The sequence below is a fragment of the Ochotona curzoniae genome, unplaced genomic scaffold (genome assembly GCF_017591425.1).
Source record: "Ochotona curzoniae isolate NIBS_2020 unplaced genomic scaffold, NIBS_Ocur_1.0 contig_1071, whole genome shotgun sequence".
Taxonomy (NCBI): Eukaryota; Metazoa; Chordata; class Mammalia; order Lagomorpha; family Ochotonidae; genus Ochotona; species Ochotona curzoniae.
This window is the reverse complement of record NW_024464939.1, coordinates 16,988,785-17,009,743: the sequence shown is the minus strand read 5'-3', so window position 1 is coordinate 17,009,743 and position 20,959 is coordinate 16,988,785. Positions and strand designations below refer to the sequence as shown.

General features: G+C 38.0%; 1 protein-coding gene across 5 annotated transcripts in view; it reads right to left on the bottom strand.

Annotated features, from left to right (window-relative positions):
* Positions 1 to 20,959, bottom strand: part of STAU2 (staufen double-stranded RNA binding protein 2) — a 297,692-nt gene that overhangs the window by 200,283 nt on the left and 76,450 nt on the right. For all 5 annotated transcript variants that reach the window (XM_040994365.1, XM_040994333.1, XM_040994341.1 and 2 more), the window contains one exon: positions 1,980 to 2,139. In XM_040994365.1, the coding sequence (XP_040850299.1) occupies positions 1,980 to 2,139 (160 nt within the window). The remainder of the gene's footprint in view (positions 1 to 1,979; positions 2,140 to 20,959) is intronic.

Sequence of the window (20,959 nt, the reverse complement as noted above, 5' to 3'; positions counted from 1 at the left end):
CTATATGAATTGCTGATGTATGGCTAAAGTTTTATAAACTGCCCCAAAGATAATACAAAATAAAATTTTAAATTCAAATAGTAGGCTTTATAAGCTGTTGTACAGACAGGAGAAGACCAAACTGCATTACACATTTGAAGTTGCAATGGAGCTAGTTGCCTTATCATAAAATTGGAACCAAGACAAAAAAATTCTGTCGCAGTTAAGTCCTGAATTGTTTGTTCTACAGGTGGAGTTGGAAGAAGTGAGCCACAAAAAAAAAAACCCGAGAATAACTTAGTAGAAAACCAATTTCTAATTTACACAGTCAGCTGACAATTGTAAAATAGTTTGAAAAAAGCTCTTCTCCTTCTTTAATATCCCTGAGGGCAACAAGAACAACACATCGAAGTGAAGCTGCTCGACTTCTTTTTTTTTTTTTTCCTTTTTTTTTTTTTTAATTTATTTTTAACTTGGTGGTTACATTGTCCTATGGGGAACAGTTTCATAGGTACTGGGACTCCCTCCCACCCTCCCCCCATGGTGGATTCCTCCACCCTGTTGTGAGACCTCAGCTCAAAATCAGTTGATACCCCTTCACCGCAAGCATATACCAGACTCAGAGTCCAGCATCAAGCTCCCTGCTCATGGCCTAGGGAAAGCACTGAAAAATGGCCTACGTTTTTAGAAGCCTGCCATTCATGTGGGAGACATCAAAAAAGCATCTGGCTCTGTCTTGCACTTGGCTCAATGCTGGCTGCTGCAGCCATATGGGAAATGAACCAGCAGATGGAATATCTGTCTCTCTCTGTGTCTCTCCCTCTCTGTAATTGCGACTTTCAAAATAATAATAAAAAAACATTTTAAAAAACAACCATATGGATAAGAAAGTGACTATATTATTAGATATGCTTAAACTAGAAATGCTATTTTGAAGTCAGTGTAGAGAGCAGCTAAAGCCATACGAATGGGGATTACTCAAGAGAAGGCTCTCTATCCTCCTTTGTAGAATAATGTGGATTCATCTCCTATTTAAATTGCTCGAGTCTAGCTTAAGATATTGTAATCTATTCTTCAAGAGGATTGCACTGGGAGCCAATACTATGGCACAGAGCATAAAGCCATTGTCTGCAGTGCCAGCATCCCAATATGGCCACACTTTCAGTTCAGTTCCAGCTCCCTGCTAACGGCCTAGCAAAGCAGTGGAGGATGGCCCAAGTGCTTAAGACCCTGCATCCATATAGGCAGCCTGGAGGAGGCTCACAGCTTTTGGCTGGCTAAGTTCTGGCCAGTATGAGCCACCTGGGGTGTCAGCCAGTAGGTGGAAGGTGTGTGTGTGTGTCTCTGCCTCTCTCTCTCCTTACTCTGCCTTTCAAAAACAAATACATCTGAAAAGAAAAAAAAAAAAAACAGGGGCAGGGGCAGAATTAAATACAAAGCACAGAGGTTCAGCCCTCCAAGCACTAGTGTGGTGGCCTGATTCAGGTTCTAGCTGTGCTTCCAATTCCAGCATTCTGCCAACATGTACCGTGGGAGATGGTAGATGATGGCTGGGTACCTGACACCCACCTGGGAGACTCAGACTGAGTTGGCTCCTGGCTTCAATCTGACAAAGTCCTACCTGTTGTAAGTATTTGAAGAATAAAACAGAAAATGGAAGATTTCTATCTCCCAATCTTTCTCTGGATTTCAGTCTTTCGAAAAAAAATTTTTAATGCAACACAAATGAACATTGCTTCTGATTCTTATATAAAAATCTCAAAATATTAAGTTGCCTAGGAAAAACTACAGAGTTTTGAAACAAAGTCATGCTGACAGGAGCACATGAACCTACAGCAGGAGACAAGAAGTCTGAGAAGAAAATTCTTAGCAGATCATCACTTTAATATTCTTCCCTAGCAGAACAGATTAGTTCTTTCATTCATTAAATGCATTTATTTGTCTTCCCAATAATCTCACTGGGGAAACATGCAAAAGAGACTGTCTCAGCAGTACCACACCTGAGGTGATTTTTCTGGAATCGGTTCATTCTGTAGTGCTTGGAGGGCTTTCATTGCAGCATTATGTCTAGCAGCTTGTCGAGTCTTTCCTTCACCAAAAAATTCATTATTTCCTACAGTCAGCTGAACATAGAAAATCTTAGGCACTGGGCAATGATACCTAAAATAAGGAAAACATTAAAGTTATTTCCATAAAATTATAATATTTGTTTCATTTAATATACTCTATTAATCCTAATACAATCTCAACCTCATGAATATACTTGTAAGATAAAATGTGAGTCAATATATCTATAGAAAGCAGTGTAAAAAAATCTCTGAAAAATACATATAGAAGACAAAACTAAAACTTGGTTTAGCAAAAAGCATTCATATTGCAGATGTCTTCCTGATGTAAAGTTTTCAGTCAGATTTTGGCTTAAGAGAGCCAAACGGCATGGTGCTGAGGTCAGGGAAGTTCATACAGAGGCTAGAGACAGGCAGGCTCATTTAGTTGGCAACATGCACATTATTATGCTTTCAGTAAAAGAGACTTATAATTAGAAATGTGGGGCAAAAAGATGAACATCATGCAACATAGTAAGGAAATAGGAAGCAGTATAAGAAAGAATCAAGAATAAGAAGCCAATCCTTAAGCAGTGAATATCAAAATATAATGACAAAATGTATTTCATTTCATTTTAAACTGACAAACTTCAGTAATCTTGTGTTTAAGGTGTGGCGGGAAAGCTAAAATAATTGGTTGAAGGAAGTTCTATAAAAATAAGCAAATAAATCTGGAAGAAATCATGCAGGAATAATTAAAAGGAAATGCAATAAAATCCACTAATTTGACAATTACAGTTATGACACTATGACAGTGAAGAACACATATTCCAGTGGGCAAGACAGACAATAAATATGGGAAATGTGTGTATTAAGAAAAATTGTATTTATAAAATTTAATATAAGAAAATGAATATAAGAAAAATTAAAGAGAAAAGGATTCTGAAGTGTCATAGGATGACCTAGAAAGGGTTTACTTGAGAAGAGGACAGCTATGTAAGGACCTACAATAAACAAGGGAGCAAATCATAAAGGAATCCAGGACAACACATCTCAGGGCAAATGCCCTAATGCAGAAGTGTGCTATGCATGTGCAAGCCGAAGAAGAGCTTCTATGGCTACAGAGATGAGGGAATGAGAGGAAAGCTAGAACATGAGACGAAAGAGCAATGCCATAAAGTTTCTCCTAGTAACCATTGTAAAGGCTCTTTAGTGAAATGGCCAGGCACTAGACAGGAAGAGATACGACCTTACTTACACTGGAAAGCAGTGTTATCTACTAAGTTGAGGACCAAATGCCAGGAACTGATGGTGGAAGTTAGGAGGCGACTGTGATAATCCAGAGAAAAGGTGATGGGGGACTAAACTAGGGTGTAGTAGTAGAAGTGACAAACAATACTGAATTCGCCATGAATTCTGAAAACAGAGATGATGGGTTTACCTGATAGCTGACTATGGAATATTACAGAGGAGTCAAAGATGATCCTAGGGTATACCCTGGAAGACTAACACAGTGAAGACTGAAAAAAAAATGGAGTGGAGGGGGTGGCTAGAGATGGATATAAGCAACTCTGTTCAAAAGATGTTCAATTATTAGATAAATATTAGAGGTCCAAATGAAGCTGTCAAGTGGGCAGTTAGATTTATGAATCTAGACCCCAAAATTATGCTTTCCATAATTCTTGGAAGCATCCCTATACATGTGATATTTAAAGCCGTAAAACAAAGAAAACTAAGAGAGGAAGTGATAAGGAGAAAACCAGGTAAGTACAATATTCTTTCTGAAAGATACATGGGAAAAATACGTGTATCAATGAAGATTGCTGATATCTAATACTACTTGTAGGTCAAGCAAAATGATGACTGGGAAATATGACCACTGGATTGAGCAACTTAGCAAAATGAATAGGATTGAGTTTGATAGGATAGTGGGCTTAAAATTGCAGTGCTGAAAAAAATAAGCTAAAAATCACCCCAGTGCTTGAAAATGTTTCCAGGAAGAAAAAAAAATACAACTGAGGTTTCTGAGTATTTTAGATGATTACCGAACACTCAAGAAGTGATGTTCTATATTCAACCTGAGATAAACCGGATAGCACCCATGCTGTAAGCATTTATTGGACAGATGGGACTAATCAATGAGGGTTTACTGAAGGTGAAGGACTAGAGAGGTAGTTCAGTCCTGAAGATGCAGATTTCAGAGGCAATAATTGAAACCACATGAGTGGATAAGCACCTGGAAAGGGTAAGTGTAAAGAAACCAAAAACAGAGCCTCAGGCTGAGGTCTGATTGATGCCTATGATCAAAGTGCAGGGGAAACAATAGACGCCATGAAGGAGATGAAAGAGTCCGAGTTAGAAAAGAAATTACAACACAATGTTAAGGGAAGGGATAATCAACAGTGTCAAATGGAGTCAAGAAATCCAGAGTATTAAAAAAAAAAAAAAGGAAAAAGTCAATGTTCTAACTTAAAAACAACTTTCTCAGACCACAGTTTTCTAAGACTTCAAGAAAAAGTGTTATAAGCACATTTTTATTACATAAGTCATGCGTTCTCATTTTTAATTAGCAAATGCAAATCTATTAAAGGATGAAAAAATATATAAAGACTACTTTTCATATGCAAAGACTTCTTGAAAGCATTGAAAAATCAATCATTTTGTTCTGATACAATAACTAGTGTACTGAGGTGCACAACTTCTTATTAGCAATTTCATTCTAAGTCCCATTAACGAAACTGTAGAAATAATATGAACAACATAGTTAGTCTTCATTTTAAAGCCCACACAATTAAAATTTTCCAACTTCAAAAAATTCTATGCATATTTTTAACTGGCTCTAACTATAAAATTTTAAAACAGACAACATGAAATTAGAAATTTACTCCTGATCTGAGATCTTACATGGCAAGCTTCCACTGTACAGCAAATGTTTACAATTGATTATAAACTTCTGAAAATGGAGGTCGTCCACTGGAATGCTAACAGACCTTTAACTACAGGAGAGGGACTGGGCGCCACTGTAATCACTAAGGCCTGCTGACAATTACAAAGCTCATTTCGGTTTGCCACAGAGACAAACAAAATTTCTGTTCATTATAACTTTACTGGAATATGATGTCATAATACATAACCATACTGAAACAATCTGCTGATTTTCTGACCAAAATATTAATTGCACACTAAAGAGCCCTTGGGGCCTCTTCCTTTTTGGTCATCAAATATGGCTCCTATCGATGCGTATGTGCATGCGTGTGAGTACAGACATACATATAAACTGTCGTGTATAAACATCAGAGGAGAAATTTAATATGCTACATTTTAACATAAAAAGTAAAATATTCTAGTAATAACAACAGGAAACACTGAGACCGGATGCCTGATTTGTTTCATTCCTGCTTCACTTTAACCTCTTGCTTAACAATGATGTTAATAATACACCCCACATGCATTGAACCCTATATATCATATCTCCTCATATCATCATGACAATTAAGACTAGCCAGAGCACTCTCATTAATGGCATCCAGATTGGATTATAAGAGAGATGATGCAGAGTGGTTTTTAGTGTATTACGCTCTGATTTCTAAATATTTATTTCCTTTGGAAAAGAAACATTCAAGAGGCCAGCATAGTGGTGCAGCGCTGCTGCCTGCAATGCAGGCATCCATGTGGGCACTGATTAATGCCTGGTCTGCTCCACTTCTGATCCAGCTCCCTACTAATGACCTAGGAAAAGCAATGGGAAACGGCCCAGTTGTTTGGAGCCCAGCAACCCATGTGAGAGACCCAAAAGCAGTTTCTGGCTATAGCCTACCCCAGTCCTAACCACCGCAGTCATCTGGAGAGGGTACAAGCAGATACTCCCTCACTTTCGCTGTTTCTCCTTCCCTGCAACTCTTTCAAATAATAATATTAATAATAAAAGCCCAATGCTGATTAACTTTATTGGAAGACATTCCATTTAAAAGAGTTCCTTCTTTTTTTTTTTTTAAAGATTTATTTTTGTTATTTTGTTTATTGGAAAGGCGGATATACAGAGAGGAGAGACACCTTCTTTCTAGTTTTACTCATGTCAAATATTAAGTTCAGTTTAGTAAAAGGCTTACAGTAAATGCTACACATATTTTTACAAATTAGTATGTATTTTCCCAATCTAGTATAGTTATCCTCAAATGCTTTTCCCTAATTCAAATGCTGAGTCCACTGCTTAGGCCTCAATAGTGACCTCTGATAAAACATAAGCCATGAAAACTATATTGTCCAGGCTATGAAAGTCTGAAGGTCACATGGCTTCCCTCACCTCAGCCTCCACAGGGCAATCCTACATTTACCAGAATTATTCTTACTGCTTGTTGGAAATACAGATTCCTGTACTTCAACCCTGATGTGATGAATCAGACTATCTAGGGATGTAATGAGAACCTGGAAGTGCCCTAGTGACTCCATGTACACTAAATGTCTGAGAACTACTGCTCTGGACATCACCACATTCCAAAATGGAGTCTATGCAACTTCTCCAAACTCTATTCCAAAAGGGGATCACGTGCATTCCATATAGCAAAATGGACAGGATTTTGTTTCTCTCTTTTAGTAAATTCCCACAGCAGACTGGAGAGACATTCTTAGAGCCAAAAAATTTCCCAGCAGAACTCCAGGGAGTCAAATTCAAGTGTGCCTAACTTCAGAGTTCAGCAAACTATTTTAAGATGTTTCAAAAAAAATGTGTTTTATCCTCTTCTTTTGCTCATTTTTATTTTTTAAACTGGCCTTCTTTTTGGCAGATCTGAGACTCCAATCCAAAGATTCCCAGCAAAGGTAGACTTCAGAGGTGTTTTCCTGAATGAGTGCTAAAACAAACAGAACTCCACAATGAAATCCTGTGTAAAAACAGCATGTGTAAAAACAGATCCAAGTGGCACAAAGCGAAAAGTCAGAATGATGGACGTTCATGCCTCGCTGCCTGACAATCTAAATTTTACAAAGGCTGTCTGCGGGGTCTTCTTCCCTGCCTCCCTGCCCTCTATCCACTGGAGGTCTTGTAAAAAATAAACAAAACTGCAAATAAAACACAGGTTACTTTTCTTCAGATCTCAAAAATCTTTTAGTTTGCCCTATCTTCAAGACACTACAAATCAATAAGAGAGAAGACGTGCACCTGGTTCCTCTGAATTAATGCCTGACATTCCTACAGTCTTGCTTTTTTTCATATCACGGGAAGATTTTACATTCATTTATACTTGACTGTCAGTTACAATAACTTTCTACACCACATATCTTGCTATCCTCCCTGAAGTTCCTCCATTGAATGCCCTCTTGATGGACTCACTTTCTATTTTCTTTCTAAACAACTGAGAACCATTTGTCCTCCCTCCCACTCCATGACGGCTTTATTCCTCAACATCTCTACTCCCCTAAATATCACTTTTACAAGGTGAGAAAGACATATTCCAAATAACATTAGAACTTTTTTAAAAAAACTAAAAAATAATTACCTCACTTGATTTGAAAGCATTATTCATAAATCTCAACACAGCTTAAACATTCATGTCTCCTCTACAGGTTTATGTCCTAAATATATAAAAATGTTATCTCCCCATCTAATAAAGAGAGGCTTTGGATTTCTGTGTTTATTTCTAACACTGACTAAAAACAGAATGTCACTTAACCTTTCTACCTCAGTTTACTTTATCTGTAAAATATTTGCAGAATCTATGTTTAAAGAAATATGAGATCAAAACAGAATTTAAATGACATGTCAATTATTTTGACTCTGTGCACACTTTTTGGTACTACTTAGCCAAATTCTTTTTCTTGCTTCAGAAAAATAACCAGTTTTATCACAAAGCTATAAAATAGTCCTTGGCTCACTTTCAAAGTTGTGTGTATTTATCCATATACACACATAAAATGTCTAGATGGAAGATGGTTCTTTTTCTGTTCACCTCTATAAATTTTGAAAATAGACCTTTCAAAGAATCTGAGTGTTAATTTTTGAGATTTTTTTTTAAAAATTAGAAAAGATAAAACAGATCAGGCAAAAATAATCTTGCTAAGAGATATAAAGGCATTCTGCCCTATTTGTAGAATTAATGTGTTCGATGTATAGAAAAAAAACAGAAAATATGCATAAGCTAGAATATGACACTCCAACATGACAGATTACAAATATTTCATAAGTTCAAGTTTCTTAAAACTAATATGGTCACACTGAAGTAAAAGTAGAAGAAAATATTTAATTGAAGCAACTATAGTACCCGTCTAAACAAAGGTAAATTTGTATTTAAAATAAACTTTGATAAATTAGTATAATGACTTGTGGAACTCAGAATATAAGCCAAGAAGAAAAAAAACCTTATTCTCTGTCACTGACACTAGTACCACAGTGAGAGTTACGGAAAGCAGAGCATGTTATCAAAAACCTCATTACTGCAAACAAAAAATAAACACCTTTAAGCCTTAGATCCAAAACAAACCAATCTTTTTGCTCCTTCCCTAAATGTATTTCTAATCAGCATCCTCATTCCCATTATCATAATTATGGCAAAAACACAAAGCACTTACTATGTGCTAGTTACTATTCCAAGCACTTAGATACTTCCTTGGATTCCCACAACCACCCCAGATTCATTTTACAGATAGGTAATTAAAGAATAGAGACAGTAACTAACTTTCCCAGGGCCTGCCAACCTGAGCTAGCATTTGATCTCAAGTAATCTCACTCTGGAGCCTGTGCTCTCAATCTCTCCGCTAGGCTGCATCTATCTGAATGAACTAGAGGAATGAACACGAAAATCACAGAAGCACAAACAGAAAACTCTGAGAAGTCATGTCAAATTTGGAGTATCTAGGCAACTTAATTTTAAGCACAGAAAAGGGCTGGTAGATTGTCAAAACTTCTGAAGGTCAAGAGCCATCTGTAGATACCACAAAGAATTCACCAAGAAGGATTCGGGGACAGCGTGCATCCAACAGCTGATGACACCCTGCAAAGTCCTACTACCTCCTGCTCATTTTTGTCTTCTCTCCTAAACCACTTAAACATTGATGTTGCCATCAGTGAAACGTAAGTCAAAACCTCATGATTTATTAGGACAGTTCTCATTTAAAAAAAAAAAAAAAAGAAGAAACTGAGAAATCAACAAATACTGGCAATGACGTGGAAAAAGTAGAACCCTCTATTTTGTCCTACTATGGAAAAGAATTTGGCATTTCACCAAAAATTTGAACACAAAGGGGCCCACAAATTCCACTCCCAAACATAAGCCCAAGAGAAACTAAAACAAGTGTTTAATCAAAAACTCATACATCATTACACAGAATAGCCAAAGGTGTTAATAGCCCAAAGATCCATTAACTGATGGATAAGTAAACAAAATGTGGAATATCTATACAAGAGATTATTATACAGTCAAAAGAACGAAAGTACAGATAGACCCTACAACATCAATGAACTTAACATCAATTAAGGGAAGGAAGCAAGATACAAAAGGGTATGTGTTGCATGATTTAGGTGAGATTTCCAGGACAGACAAACCCATAAACACAGCGGCTGTCAGGAATTGGGAGGAAGGGGATGAGATGTAACTGCTAATGGATATGGGTTCTTTTAGGAAGTGATAATGGACATCTCTAGAATTAGAGACTGGTGAGTGGTGACAGTTGTGCAACATTTTCAAAGCACTAAATGACACTAAATTGTACACACTAAAATAATACATTTTGTATTGCATGAATTTTTAACCTCAAAAAAACCCTTGAAAACCTGTGATATTCCCTAGGGTTTTCCTGTTCCTCACAGGCAACACAGTCTCCTGAGGTGATCACGTCTCTTCCCATTCAGTCTTGGCAAATTCCCACAAAGGAGCCGACCAAACTGCAGGAGACTGGAAATGATGAACCTCCCCTCTCTCCACCCCCCCTCACCTGACTCGTCTTCCTCCTGCTCTTCTCTGACAACATGAAATACATTCAGGGCCATTTTTTGTCCCTAGAGATTACACAGACTGCCCTCAGGAAACAATCACCAAAACACCCACATCAGCAAGTAAGTTGGGCTAGGTAGAATAGAGGAATAGAGGATTAAAGGAGGTGATTTTTGAACACAGATTCAAATGAGGTACAAAAATCTAGGCGCGGAAATACCTGGGAGAAAACTAAGCAAATAGGACAGCAAATGCAAAGGCCCCAAGGAAGAACAGTTTCCTTGTCCCTGGAAAACAGTGTGCTAAGGAATAAGTGGTTAGGAAACTGGGTCGAGGAATAATTTGGTAGCAAATCAGCACTTAATTCCACAATATGATGAGAGTCATTGAAGGGTATTAAGCAGGGAAGTGATACAATCTAATATGATTTAAAAGGATCTTACTACTGTTTATCCAAAAAGAGGTAAACAGCTGATAGGCCACTGCAGATTACACAGAAGTCACCTCTGAAAACAAGAGTCAATTGTCAAGGAAAATAGAGTAGGATTGCAGGCAGTGCTCCAATTTTACCGGAACCATAGTCATTATTTTAAGATGTGTCCAGTCAGCACTTCCACATATTTTTTTGTAGCTTTCTGACTACAAGCACAGAATCAGTGGAACTAAGTATAACCAGTTACAGTCTTGCCAAGACTTGGTGCTCATTCAAGCCACACGGCACCAGAATTAAGTAACTGTAGTTCTTGTGAGCAAACAGTGATAAACTCCTGTGAAATGCAGCCATGCAGAACTTGGCAGATTAGGTAAGTGGCACCCATCATGGAGGATGTTCACAAAGCACAGGTGCCAGAGGACACCAACCTACTTCCTGCTCCACAGTGGATGTGAGTGAACAGTGTGCAGCAGGAAAAGGAAACCATGCCTCCCACGTGGTGGCTGACAAGTAGAATATTTCTACTATGTAACTGAAAAGATAGCTCCCTGCAGGGCACCATGCATCCTGTCTGAGACAGGAGAAAGACAAGACCAGCACCACTGATGCATTTTGGAAACGAGCAGTAAAATGAGTGGTGCTGCAGGAATGGGGCGGAAGCTGCTCAGGGCAGCATTTTTAACATATGAGTCACACACAGAAAACACCAGAATGCACCTGGCGGGGTCTAGGAACACATGTTACAACACAATTCAGGGACGGGGTGGGTGTTTAGCCTAGCAGTTTTGATGCTGTTTGGAACGCCCATGTCCCTCATCAGCAACTGGGTTGGACTGTAAATCCTGACACTCCCTTCTTGCCAACCTGCAGGTGAAGCAGCAGGTAGCTGACACCCTGACACACCATGAGCCCCCAGCTCCTGGCTGCAGACTAGCCAAGTCCAGCCACTGCAGGCGCTTGGAGAGTCAATCAGTGCACAGGAGTATGCTCATCCACAGCCTCGACCTTGGCTCTCTTCCCTAACCCCAGTCCTTGCCTTTCTCTTAATCTCTCAAGTAAACACAAAACTTTCAAATACTACAGAACCCATTCCAGGATTTCTCATACTATCTCACAGCCTAACAAGCTTTTTTACACATTCTAACCATGAACACATGCCTCCTTGTGGTCATGGTGGGGCTTCCCTTGTTTGTGAATATAAAAGTTTTTCAATTCCTGGAAACTCTCTCCCTTATTGAAAATTCATACTTTCTTGATAAACAATCATATCTAAATTAAAAAAAAAAATCTTAGTGGGCCCGGTGCAGTAGCCTAGTGACTAAAGTGCTCACCTTGAACACATCAGGATCACATATGGATGCTGGTTCTAATCCCAGCAGCCCTACTTCCCATCCGGCTCCCTGCTTGTGGCCTGGGAAACCAGTAGAGGAAAGCCTAAAGCCTTAAGACCCTGCACCCACATGGAAGACCCAGAGAAGGCTCCTGCCACCTGGCTTCAGATTGGCACGGCTCCAGCCAATGCAGCCACTTGGGGAGTGAATCATCGGACGGAAGATCTTCCTCTCTGTCTCTACTCCTCTCTGTAAACCTGAATTCCCAATAAAAAAAATGTTTCCTATTTCCATTTGTTTTACCTAATGGTTCAGTCTTTACTTCGAAAAGAAAACTAAATAGCAGTTAATGAAGAACATTCAGTATTTGTTTCTTATTTAATGAGAACACAACAAGTATCGGGCCTTTGAGTGTCATGCTGGCCAACAGACCAGCGTAAATGAAAGGGAAGGTTGTAACGGTGGTGTGGGTGTGTGTTCTGTAGCACATACATATTACAACATACAGAATTATTCAAGTTTTTATAACACACTGAGGTTTTATAGTCAAAAATTATTTTCAAAATATATTTTCAATATCAATGGAGACAGCAATGATTTTTACTTCCTATCTCTTACTGTGCGACTGTTTTCTAAGGAGAGAACAACTTTACATGCCTGAAATAAACCTCATTTGGTTATGGTTAGTGATCTTTCAAGGCTTTCCCAAACACTGTTTGCTATTTTCCAATATCTTAACTAAGATTTTCACATTGGTATGCCAATATTTATCTAAATGTCTCTTACTTTGTAAAATGGCACCTCTGAATTTGAAGAATACCTGATTACTAAAAATAATTTGCTCCCTGTTCTACTAATTTTGACCAAAATTCTCCTTGAAACTAACTGGGTTAGTTTCTTTTCTTCTGAGTGGTAGAAGATCAGGGCAGGTGTTTGACTAGTTTATTCTGTTACTTCTTAGGTAATCAAATCTCTCTTCTTCATCTGAGGTTAGTTTTTCTAATTTCTGCTTTCCTAAAAAATCTTCCAGGTTCTGAAATTGTTTATATAACAAGTTGTACCATTTAATCCTTTTTGAGGATTCTGATGCATCTATATACTCTCCCATTACCAGTACACATTTTGCATATCTGTCTATTAGCTTATTGGATTATGTGCATATTCTATTGAATTTCACACTTTGTTATCATTCTTTTGTTTTCTAATTAATTTATATCTACACTCATTTTCCTTTCTTTCTCTGCTTTAGCAATTTTTTTTTCTAATTTCCAATGCTGGATAATGTGTAACAGCAAACACACCCACGTGCACACACATAAAAGGTTTTATGCATTTTTGGTTAAAACTCTTCTGTGATATATAGAATATTTAAATGACATGTTTGCACTGGAATCTTCCATAGGCTTCAGAGACTGCTTTGTTACAATGTCTAACCCAGACTTCTCCAGTGCTTTAGCTGATCAGAATTAACTATCAACTTTGGAGGCTTGCCCATTGCAAATACTCCCAAAAGTAACATGGAGACATTACATCAGTGGTATTGCAGAAAGATTAATGTGCTTCATTTGGAGAAGCAAACAGTAATTACACTTACTGCATACTTCTGATATTCTGTCTCGTTCAAATCTGAATGCATCTAGTTGTATAGTCGCTTATGGTTTAATGACAATATACAGTTAACAGATATTCATTAGAATGTAAAAAAAATACTTGGCACTTCCCCAACTTATTGTTTTAACAGCTTGACTTCACTTTATGTATTAGCTAAATTTATTAGAAAGGTTTACATAAAGCAAATATTTTCATACTAAATACCATTTTTCCACTGTTGCCCAACATTAAATTTTGAGTCATACTTCCATAGGAAAATGTTGGCTGCAGCACATTATAAAATCATTATTAAAATCTAAACAAAGACAGGCCAAAGATATGCCAAGGAATAGGCACATTTAATCAATTATTCTGTAAAACACAGTCTGTCCTCTTATCCACTGTAACAATGCAATAAACAATATTTTTGTTTCATATTTTCAGAATCATTAAATATTTATGTTGTTTTTTAAAAAAATAATTCCAAGATTTTAACACAGAAACCAAAGGAAGAAATACAACTAAAAATTGTTAACAGGAACTGTCACATGGAAAAATGTTTTCAAAACTTATGCAATATAAGCAGTCTCAGATTATCAACAATAGCAATTTAAAGATGTTAATTTTTTCCTGTTATCAGCAATATGAGGTACTTCAAAATGACTGTGGAAATTAACTTAAATGAAGCTTATTTTGGTGGGAAAAAAAAAATCTGCAAATCCATGTATAGCTTTTCAACAGCTTACATTTCCAAAAAACTTTCTGGAATATATGCCTGGAGTTTCCGTGCAAAACATATCAGATCATTCACTGAAATTCTATAGAGTTTTTGGAGCTAATACAATCGCTCACTCAAAAACTACTTTTCTAAAAAACAACTATCTGGATCCTTTTGGACAATCCTTTCAGGCATTTGTCAAAGCAGTTAAGACATGGCTTGGAACCCTAGTATCAGAATGCCTGGCTCTACTTCCAATCCTATCTTCCAGCTGATGTGCAACCTGGGTGGCAGCATGTGACAGCTCAAAACATTTTGGTTCATGTCAGCTACACAAGTACCCAGACTGAGTTCTGGGCTCCTGGTTTCATCCTGGAATTTGTGGAATGAACTAGCAAATGAAAACTGTCTCTCTCTCTTCAACCCCTTCTCTTTTTCTCTCTAGCATATAAAATAAACATTTAAAAAATTACAAAACAGAATATCTAAGACCTTTAGAAAACTCTACTCTGAACTAAAAGTATTGTGAATTATCATTAAAGAATTTGCAATTTTCAATCATCTTAAGCCAATTTTTTTCTACAAAACTCTCTGGGAAATACTACATAGCCCTCAATTTGATAGGCTCTCCTTACGCTATAGTGCTGCAGAAAATCAAAGTATATTTTGACTTTGACAAGTCCTTGTGAACTGTACTGCTTACAGCATGATATACACAAAGTTGAGGACCAGCATATCCTCTCTACCTTTGCGAGGTACCCTGGGACAAGTCATAGCAACAGGTAAGTGAGATAATACTGGTAAAGAAGTGATACTGGTATACCATTTAGCTACACACAGAGGAAGAAAGTCAAGCAATACTTAGAGCTTTGAAAGGCCAGTATTCTGACCTCTGATTATAACGGTTTGTTCCTATTCACAAAATAGATAAGAGATTACAATTCATCATATAAAAAATCTCTGCTATGGAAAAAAATAGTTAATTGAGGATAGTCTGAAATAGGTCTTAAATACTAGGCTAATATTCTCAAAGTACAGACTTTTGTCATGAATTACACAGTGCAGTAGAGAAAGCCTGAGCTCTGGAGGCAAGCCATGCTGAGCTAGAGGGTCAGTTCAGCCCATTAATGGCTGAGTAACCACGACATATCACACACTGTGCCAGAATACAGAAGGTTCAAGAAATCAAAGTCTGTCCTTCTTCCTTCCTGGCAGGTAACCCCCTCAGCCTTCTAAGACTTTCCACAATGCGTCTATGCTGTTTCAGCAACCTATGTGCCTTTTGTTATTTCCTATTAAAAAAAAAAATAAGTTTTATCACCAGCTCAAAGAAGCTATGGGCCACGCCACTAGCTCTACATTATTGTTATTGCTTGCATGAGTTCCAGGAAAAGGCTGCAGTTAGGCTAGCAGATTTCCTAGCCTTTGACTTCACATGCTCAGTGGTGCCTCCTGTCAGGGCCCGTAATGCACCAGGGAAAATAGCATTTTACAGCTCCATAGGAAACCTGATATTCACCCACCATTCAAGAACTCTGATACACTTCAAAATGCCAGGCAGTGCACAGAAGCTACACTGAAAATTAAAATAACAAAAACCACAGTATCGAGCAATACTTTCCCAGAAGAATTCAATGTAAATAAATGATGTTATTACAATTTTTTTTAATTCTCTGTCTTATGTCTTAAATGACAGCTATTTACATGCTTATGAATATGTTCTATACAGATTACTCCCTGACTTGTAATTCAACCACAGGGTAGGAGTCGAGTAACTTAATAATCTTTAAAGAAGTGTGTCTTGACTAGAGAACATAAGCATGTCAACAAGTCATAAGGCAGTAATGAAAATGAGTGGGTCAAGGTCCTGATAACTGGAGCAAAGTAAAATCCTGGAAAATAACAAATAACAAGCTCCCAAGAAACTCAAACTCAGAAAAACAGTAAACCATGATGAAAATAACACCTGAAATTGCTAAATATATGTGTAAACAATAAAGCCTAAGATTTTAAATCTTCCCTCAAAATATCAAGAGAATAAACAAAAAGGTGAAATTCTTCATTTTCATCTCCTGAAAAAGGGGACAATCAAGAGAACCAGCAGCTAAGAGAACAAGAGTAGAAAATTATTCGTGATAGCAGCTATATTATTATTTTATCAGTATTATTCTATTAAACTGCACTGGAAATACAAGTTATTGATATCAACATAAATGACTAATTTAAATTTAATGAAAGACCAGAACATAAGACAGTTTTGTTTTAAAATGGATTATACAGACAACTAATAACTTCAATAGAATACAAAGTATTTTATGCCTTTACTGATTTGGAGAGAGTCTTGCATATGCTCTTAAAAAGACAGGATGTCAAGCAAATTCAGTGAGTCCTTCAAACTCAATGTATGTAAGGTTCCTTGAGTATGTGAAGAACCAACATGGAGAGTTTTGAAAATCAGAGACTAACATGCAAGTAAATAATGCATCTTGAGCAAACACATCACACATTATTTTTGCATATTTGGTTCCACTGAAAAACTCACTCAACAAAAGAAAAGCTTTCAAATCACACAATACAATCTTATTAGCACAGGATGGCATTTCTTGTGAGACTTGAGAGAAACTTACAATGTAACTGAGATTTCTGACTTTCAGAACTCCAAAGCAGGAGAGTGATCACGACTGACAAGAGCATGACCATGGCAATCCCTCAGGAAGCTCAATCACCCCAGTTATGCATAAAACATTCTGGCCAGAAACTCAACACTTCAGAGCTGGTGAATTCACGATGAAGTCAAACTGATGAAGACCTAAACATGTCATTTTAGTTGTCATTTGACTCTTAGCTTACCAATGTATAATTCCAATGAAATCAAAATAAATGTATCATTTTACTCTCACATTCAAGGTCAGGATGCCCCTGCAAATGCTTGAGAATCTTGCATTAGATCACAAAATTCCTCAAAAAAGGGAAAAGTTCAGCGTAGACGATCCACATGCTATTCCAGGAAGGCTGCAAAGGGGAATGCTCTCTGCTCATACACAGAGAAGTGGGGATCCTTCAACCCTGCAGCCCTGGGGTCTGGAAGTCAGCAAGATTCACAGCACTTAAAGGGAGTTCAATAAACACTTAGCAAACAAAGGGGGAGAACTCACCTAACATGAGAGTTTTACTGAATGACAGAGCTGTGCATGTAGGAACCCACCCAACTCCCACAGCAGCCCCAAGAGATACATGCCTTTAACATTTGCATTTTACATGTGAGGAAACTGCAGAACAGAGGGATTAAGAAATTTGGCTCAAAGGTTGCAAATGGAAGAGCACTGGTTATACACTCCCCGCCCCCCACCACCTTTAGGGGACTCTACTACACTTCTCTCCATGTGAGAGGAAATCATTCATTGCAAGGAAGATATAGAGAGAATATCGGACTAATAAGGTCTCAGTTCTATGGGAATAGTTCTATGGGAATAGTTCTAAGTCGATCAGGCTTTGCAGAAGGGCAAGTTCAAAGTGAAAGGATGCACACGAGATTTGGCTGGGAAATGCTGGGAGAGGGAGTACTTAGTCGGGAAAGCAGACACACTGGACTACCCAACACTGGAAGGATCAGACGTTGAAGGAACTGCTTTCATCCTGTTTATACTCGAGAAGCACACAAGGAGCTTTCAAAAAAAAACACCATAAATCGACAAGGAAAAGATTATTAAATCAACCAAAAAATAATGTTATAAAGTTCACACAAAAAGAAATAGAAGCCATGTTATATGTATGAGAAGATGTTCTACCTCATTCATAAAGGAATGCAAAATTAAATGCCAAAGAAATACAGTTTTTAGCTTTCCCAGCCACCACCCACCCCCCAAAGCAACTAAAATAATCCAAATAGCCTCTTGCCTAGCATACATCACTGTGGTAACTTCCTGACTGTTCCTTGTCAAAGTGGTTCTTTTAGAAATCTACATCAGATCCTATGCAGTTGTTCTCATTTCCCTGAGAGTAAAAGCCAGCATCCTCACAGTGGCCCACAAGGCCCTTGGTAAATCTGGCTGCAAGTTACACTAATGGCTTAATTAACATCTACTATGTAAGGCCTTACTCCACTGCAACCACATGGGCCCCCATCCTGCTCCTCAACCTCTGGCAAACAAGAAAAAGGAAGAAAACTAAATAAAACATACTTCTTTCACCGAATGAGCAGAACCAGCAGAACCAAATAGATGGAAATTTTTAGAAAATGGTGCTAGAAAACTGGTTACATATAAAATACAGTTCTCCTTCTTTTCATATTCTTAAAATGTACAATCCCATTAACTGTATTACTCACTAACACAGACCAGGTCAGAAGAGTTTCCGAAGAGGTAGACACTAAATATTTCAGGCTATGGAGGCCAAAACAGTTTGCCACACCTGCTCAATGCTACTGCATTGTTTGAAAGCAGCTATAGCTAACATTTTTTTATAAAGATTTATTTTATTTTTGTTGGAAAGGTAGATTTACAGAGAGGAGGAGAGACAGAGAGGAAGACGTTCCATCGGATGATTCACTCCCCAAGTGAGCGCAACAGCCGATGCTGAGCCAATCCTAAGCTGGGAACCAGAAAACTCTTCCGGGTCTCCCACACGGGTGCAGAGTCCCAAAGCTTTGGGCCATCCTCAACTGCTTTCCCAGGCCACAAACAGGGAGCTGGATGGGAGGTAGAGCTGCCGGGATTAGAACTGGTGCCCATATGGGATCCCAGCGCATTCAAGGGGAGGACTTTAGCCACTAGGCCACGCCGTGGGGCCCTACAGTTAACATTTAAACAAATGTTCAGCTATACTCAAATAAAATTCTATAAATGGGGCCCGGCGCGGTGGCGCAAGTGGTTAAGGTCCTCGCCTTGCACGCCCGGGATCCCATATGGGCGCCGGTTCTAATCCCGGCAGCCCAGCTTCCCTTCCAGCTCCCTGTCTGTGGCCCGGGAAAGCAGTCAAGGACGGCCCAAAGCTTTGGGACCCTACACCCGCGTGGGAGACCCGGAAGAGGCTCCTGGCTTTGGATTGGCATAGCATCGGCCATTGCGCTCACTTAGGGAGTGAATCATTGGACGGAAGATCTTCCTCTCTGTCTCTCCTCTCTGTATATCCGCCTTTCCAATAAACAAAATAATAAAAATAAATCTTTAAAAAAAATTCTACAAATGGGCACAGAATCTGAATTTTCACAAGTCACCAATATTGTTTTTCTACTGATTTTTTTCAATAATTTATTTTAAGAGTACAACCTTAGATTTTATAAAACAGACAGCCCTGTTTGAAGTTCTTGGGTTTCATTTCTCAAACTTTGAAACAAAAATATATGAAAGTAGTTACTAAAAATATTTTCAAAACAAATCTTAATAACAGAGGTAACAGTACGTTTTTACTGTGTCATTATTTTTCCAGTATATTGCTTAAAAACACTACTATCTGCCAAAAAATGATTGAACCAAAGGAAAGAAAGTTAAAAAAAAAAAGTATTCTCAATGTTTCAAAGCTACAATAAAGAGGCAATAAAAGGATGAAAATCATTATTTCATTACATACCCCTAGGTCATAAACTTCATAACAGAATTAAACTCACTGTATGAAATATTTGCCAACTGAGCTATATTAAGTTATTAGTTATATTTATACCAAACTTAGAACTTCATTAACCCAAATATAACACAGTATTAAAATGTGGCTATAGAATCCTGGCATTTTGATAGTCAATACTACTACACATGCTAACACCAAAGTGCCCTAGAAAAACCAGAGCAGAGAATCATCAAAACTGTATTGAAGTTGGAGTTTATGTTTTAAAATTTTTTTATTTTTTACTTTTATTGGAAAGCCAGATATACAAAGAGGAGGAAACAGAGGGAGGAAGATCCTCTGGCCATAACAGCCAAAGCTGAGCCAATTCAAAGTCAGGAGCCTGGAACCTCCTCTGGGTCTCCTACGCGGGCACAGGGTCCCAAGGTTGCGGGCTGTCCTCAACTGCTTTCATAGGCCATAAGCAGGGAGCTGGATGGGAAGCGGAGCCTCTGGGATCAGAACTGACACCCATACGGAATCCTGGAGTGTGCAAAGCAGGGGCTTTAGCCGCTAGGCTACCATGCCAGGCCCTAGAGTTTATCTTTAACTAGCTGTTAAGCTCTTGAGTAAGTCATGTGAGCAAGCATTTCCTTAAGTTTGCTCTATAGAAGATGATTCATTAACATAATAGAATAAAATTCAACTCAAGCTGGGAAACGCTATACATTATTTACATGTATGTAGACATATATATGTTTTTAGATTTATAACACACATAAGCATATTCTAAGTTATGAGGAGTCCTGCAGTTAAAAAAAAAAAACAGAAAATCAACTCGTTCAATATAGCAGTGCCCAAACTTGTCAAGCACTTCTTTTGTGCTATATTTATTAACAATAACAAAAACCCTAAAATTCTCTAAAATGTACTTTGGAAAATTGTCTAATCTCTATCAGAGATTAGATAAACACTTCTTCAGGTTCTAATTTTTAAATACAATGAGACAACTTGTAAGTAGTAATACCGCAAAATATTCTGTACTAGATACTGTCCAAATATCGAATTCCTCAGGACTAAATTTCCTTCCTCTTTGAAAGCAATTACCTTTGGACTGAAAACATCTCTCCAACCTTCTAGACTCACTCCTGGAGTGGAAGACAGGATCATGTTTTATAGGTACTTGGCTCTATAGCACTGAGCCAGATGACTAGAGCATGAAATGGCTTTTTTTCCCCTTCTATCACAGAAATCCCCTTCAAGATAGCCTTATAACAATGTGTGTCCTTCTCCTTTTGCTTCTCTACACAAAACATGGTCAGGTCCCCAACTTAAAAGCTTTCATCTTCCAGTGACAATTCTGATCTGATGACTTCATCTTCCATTCTGATAATGAAAAC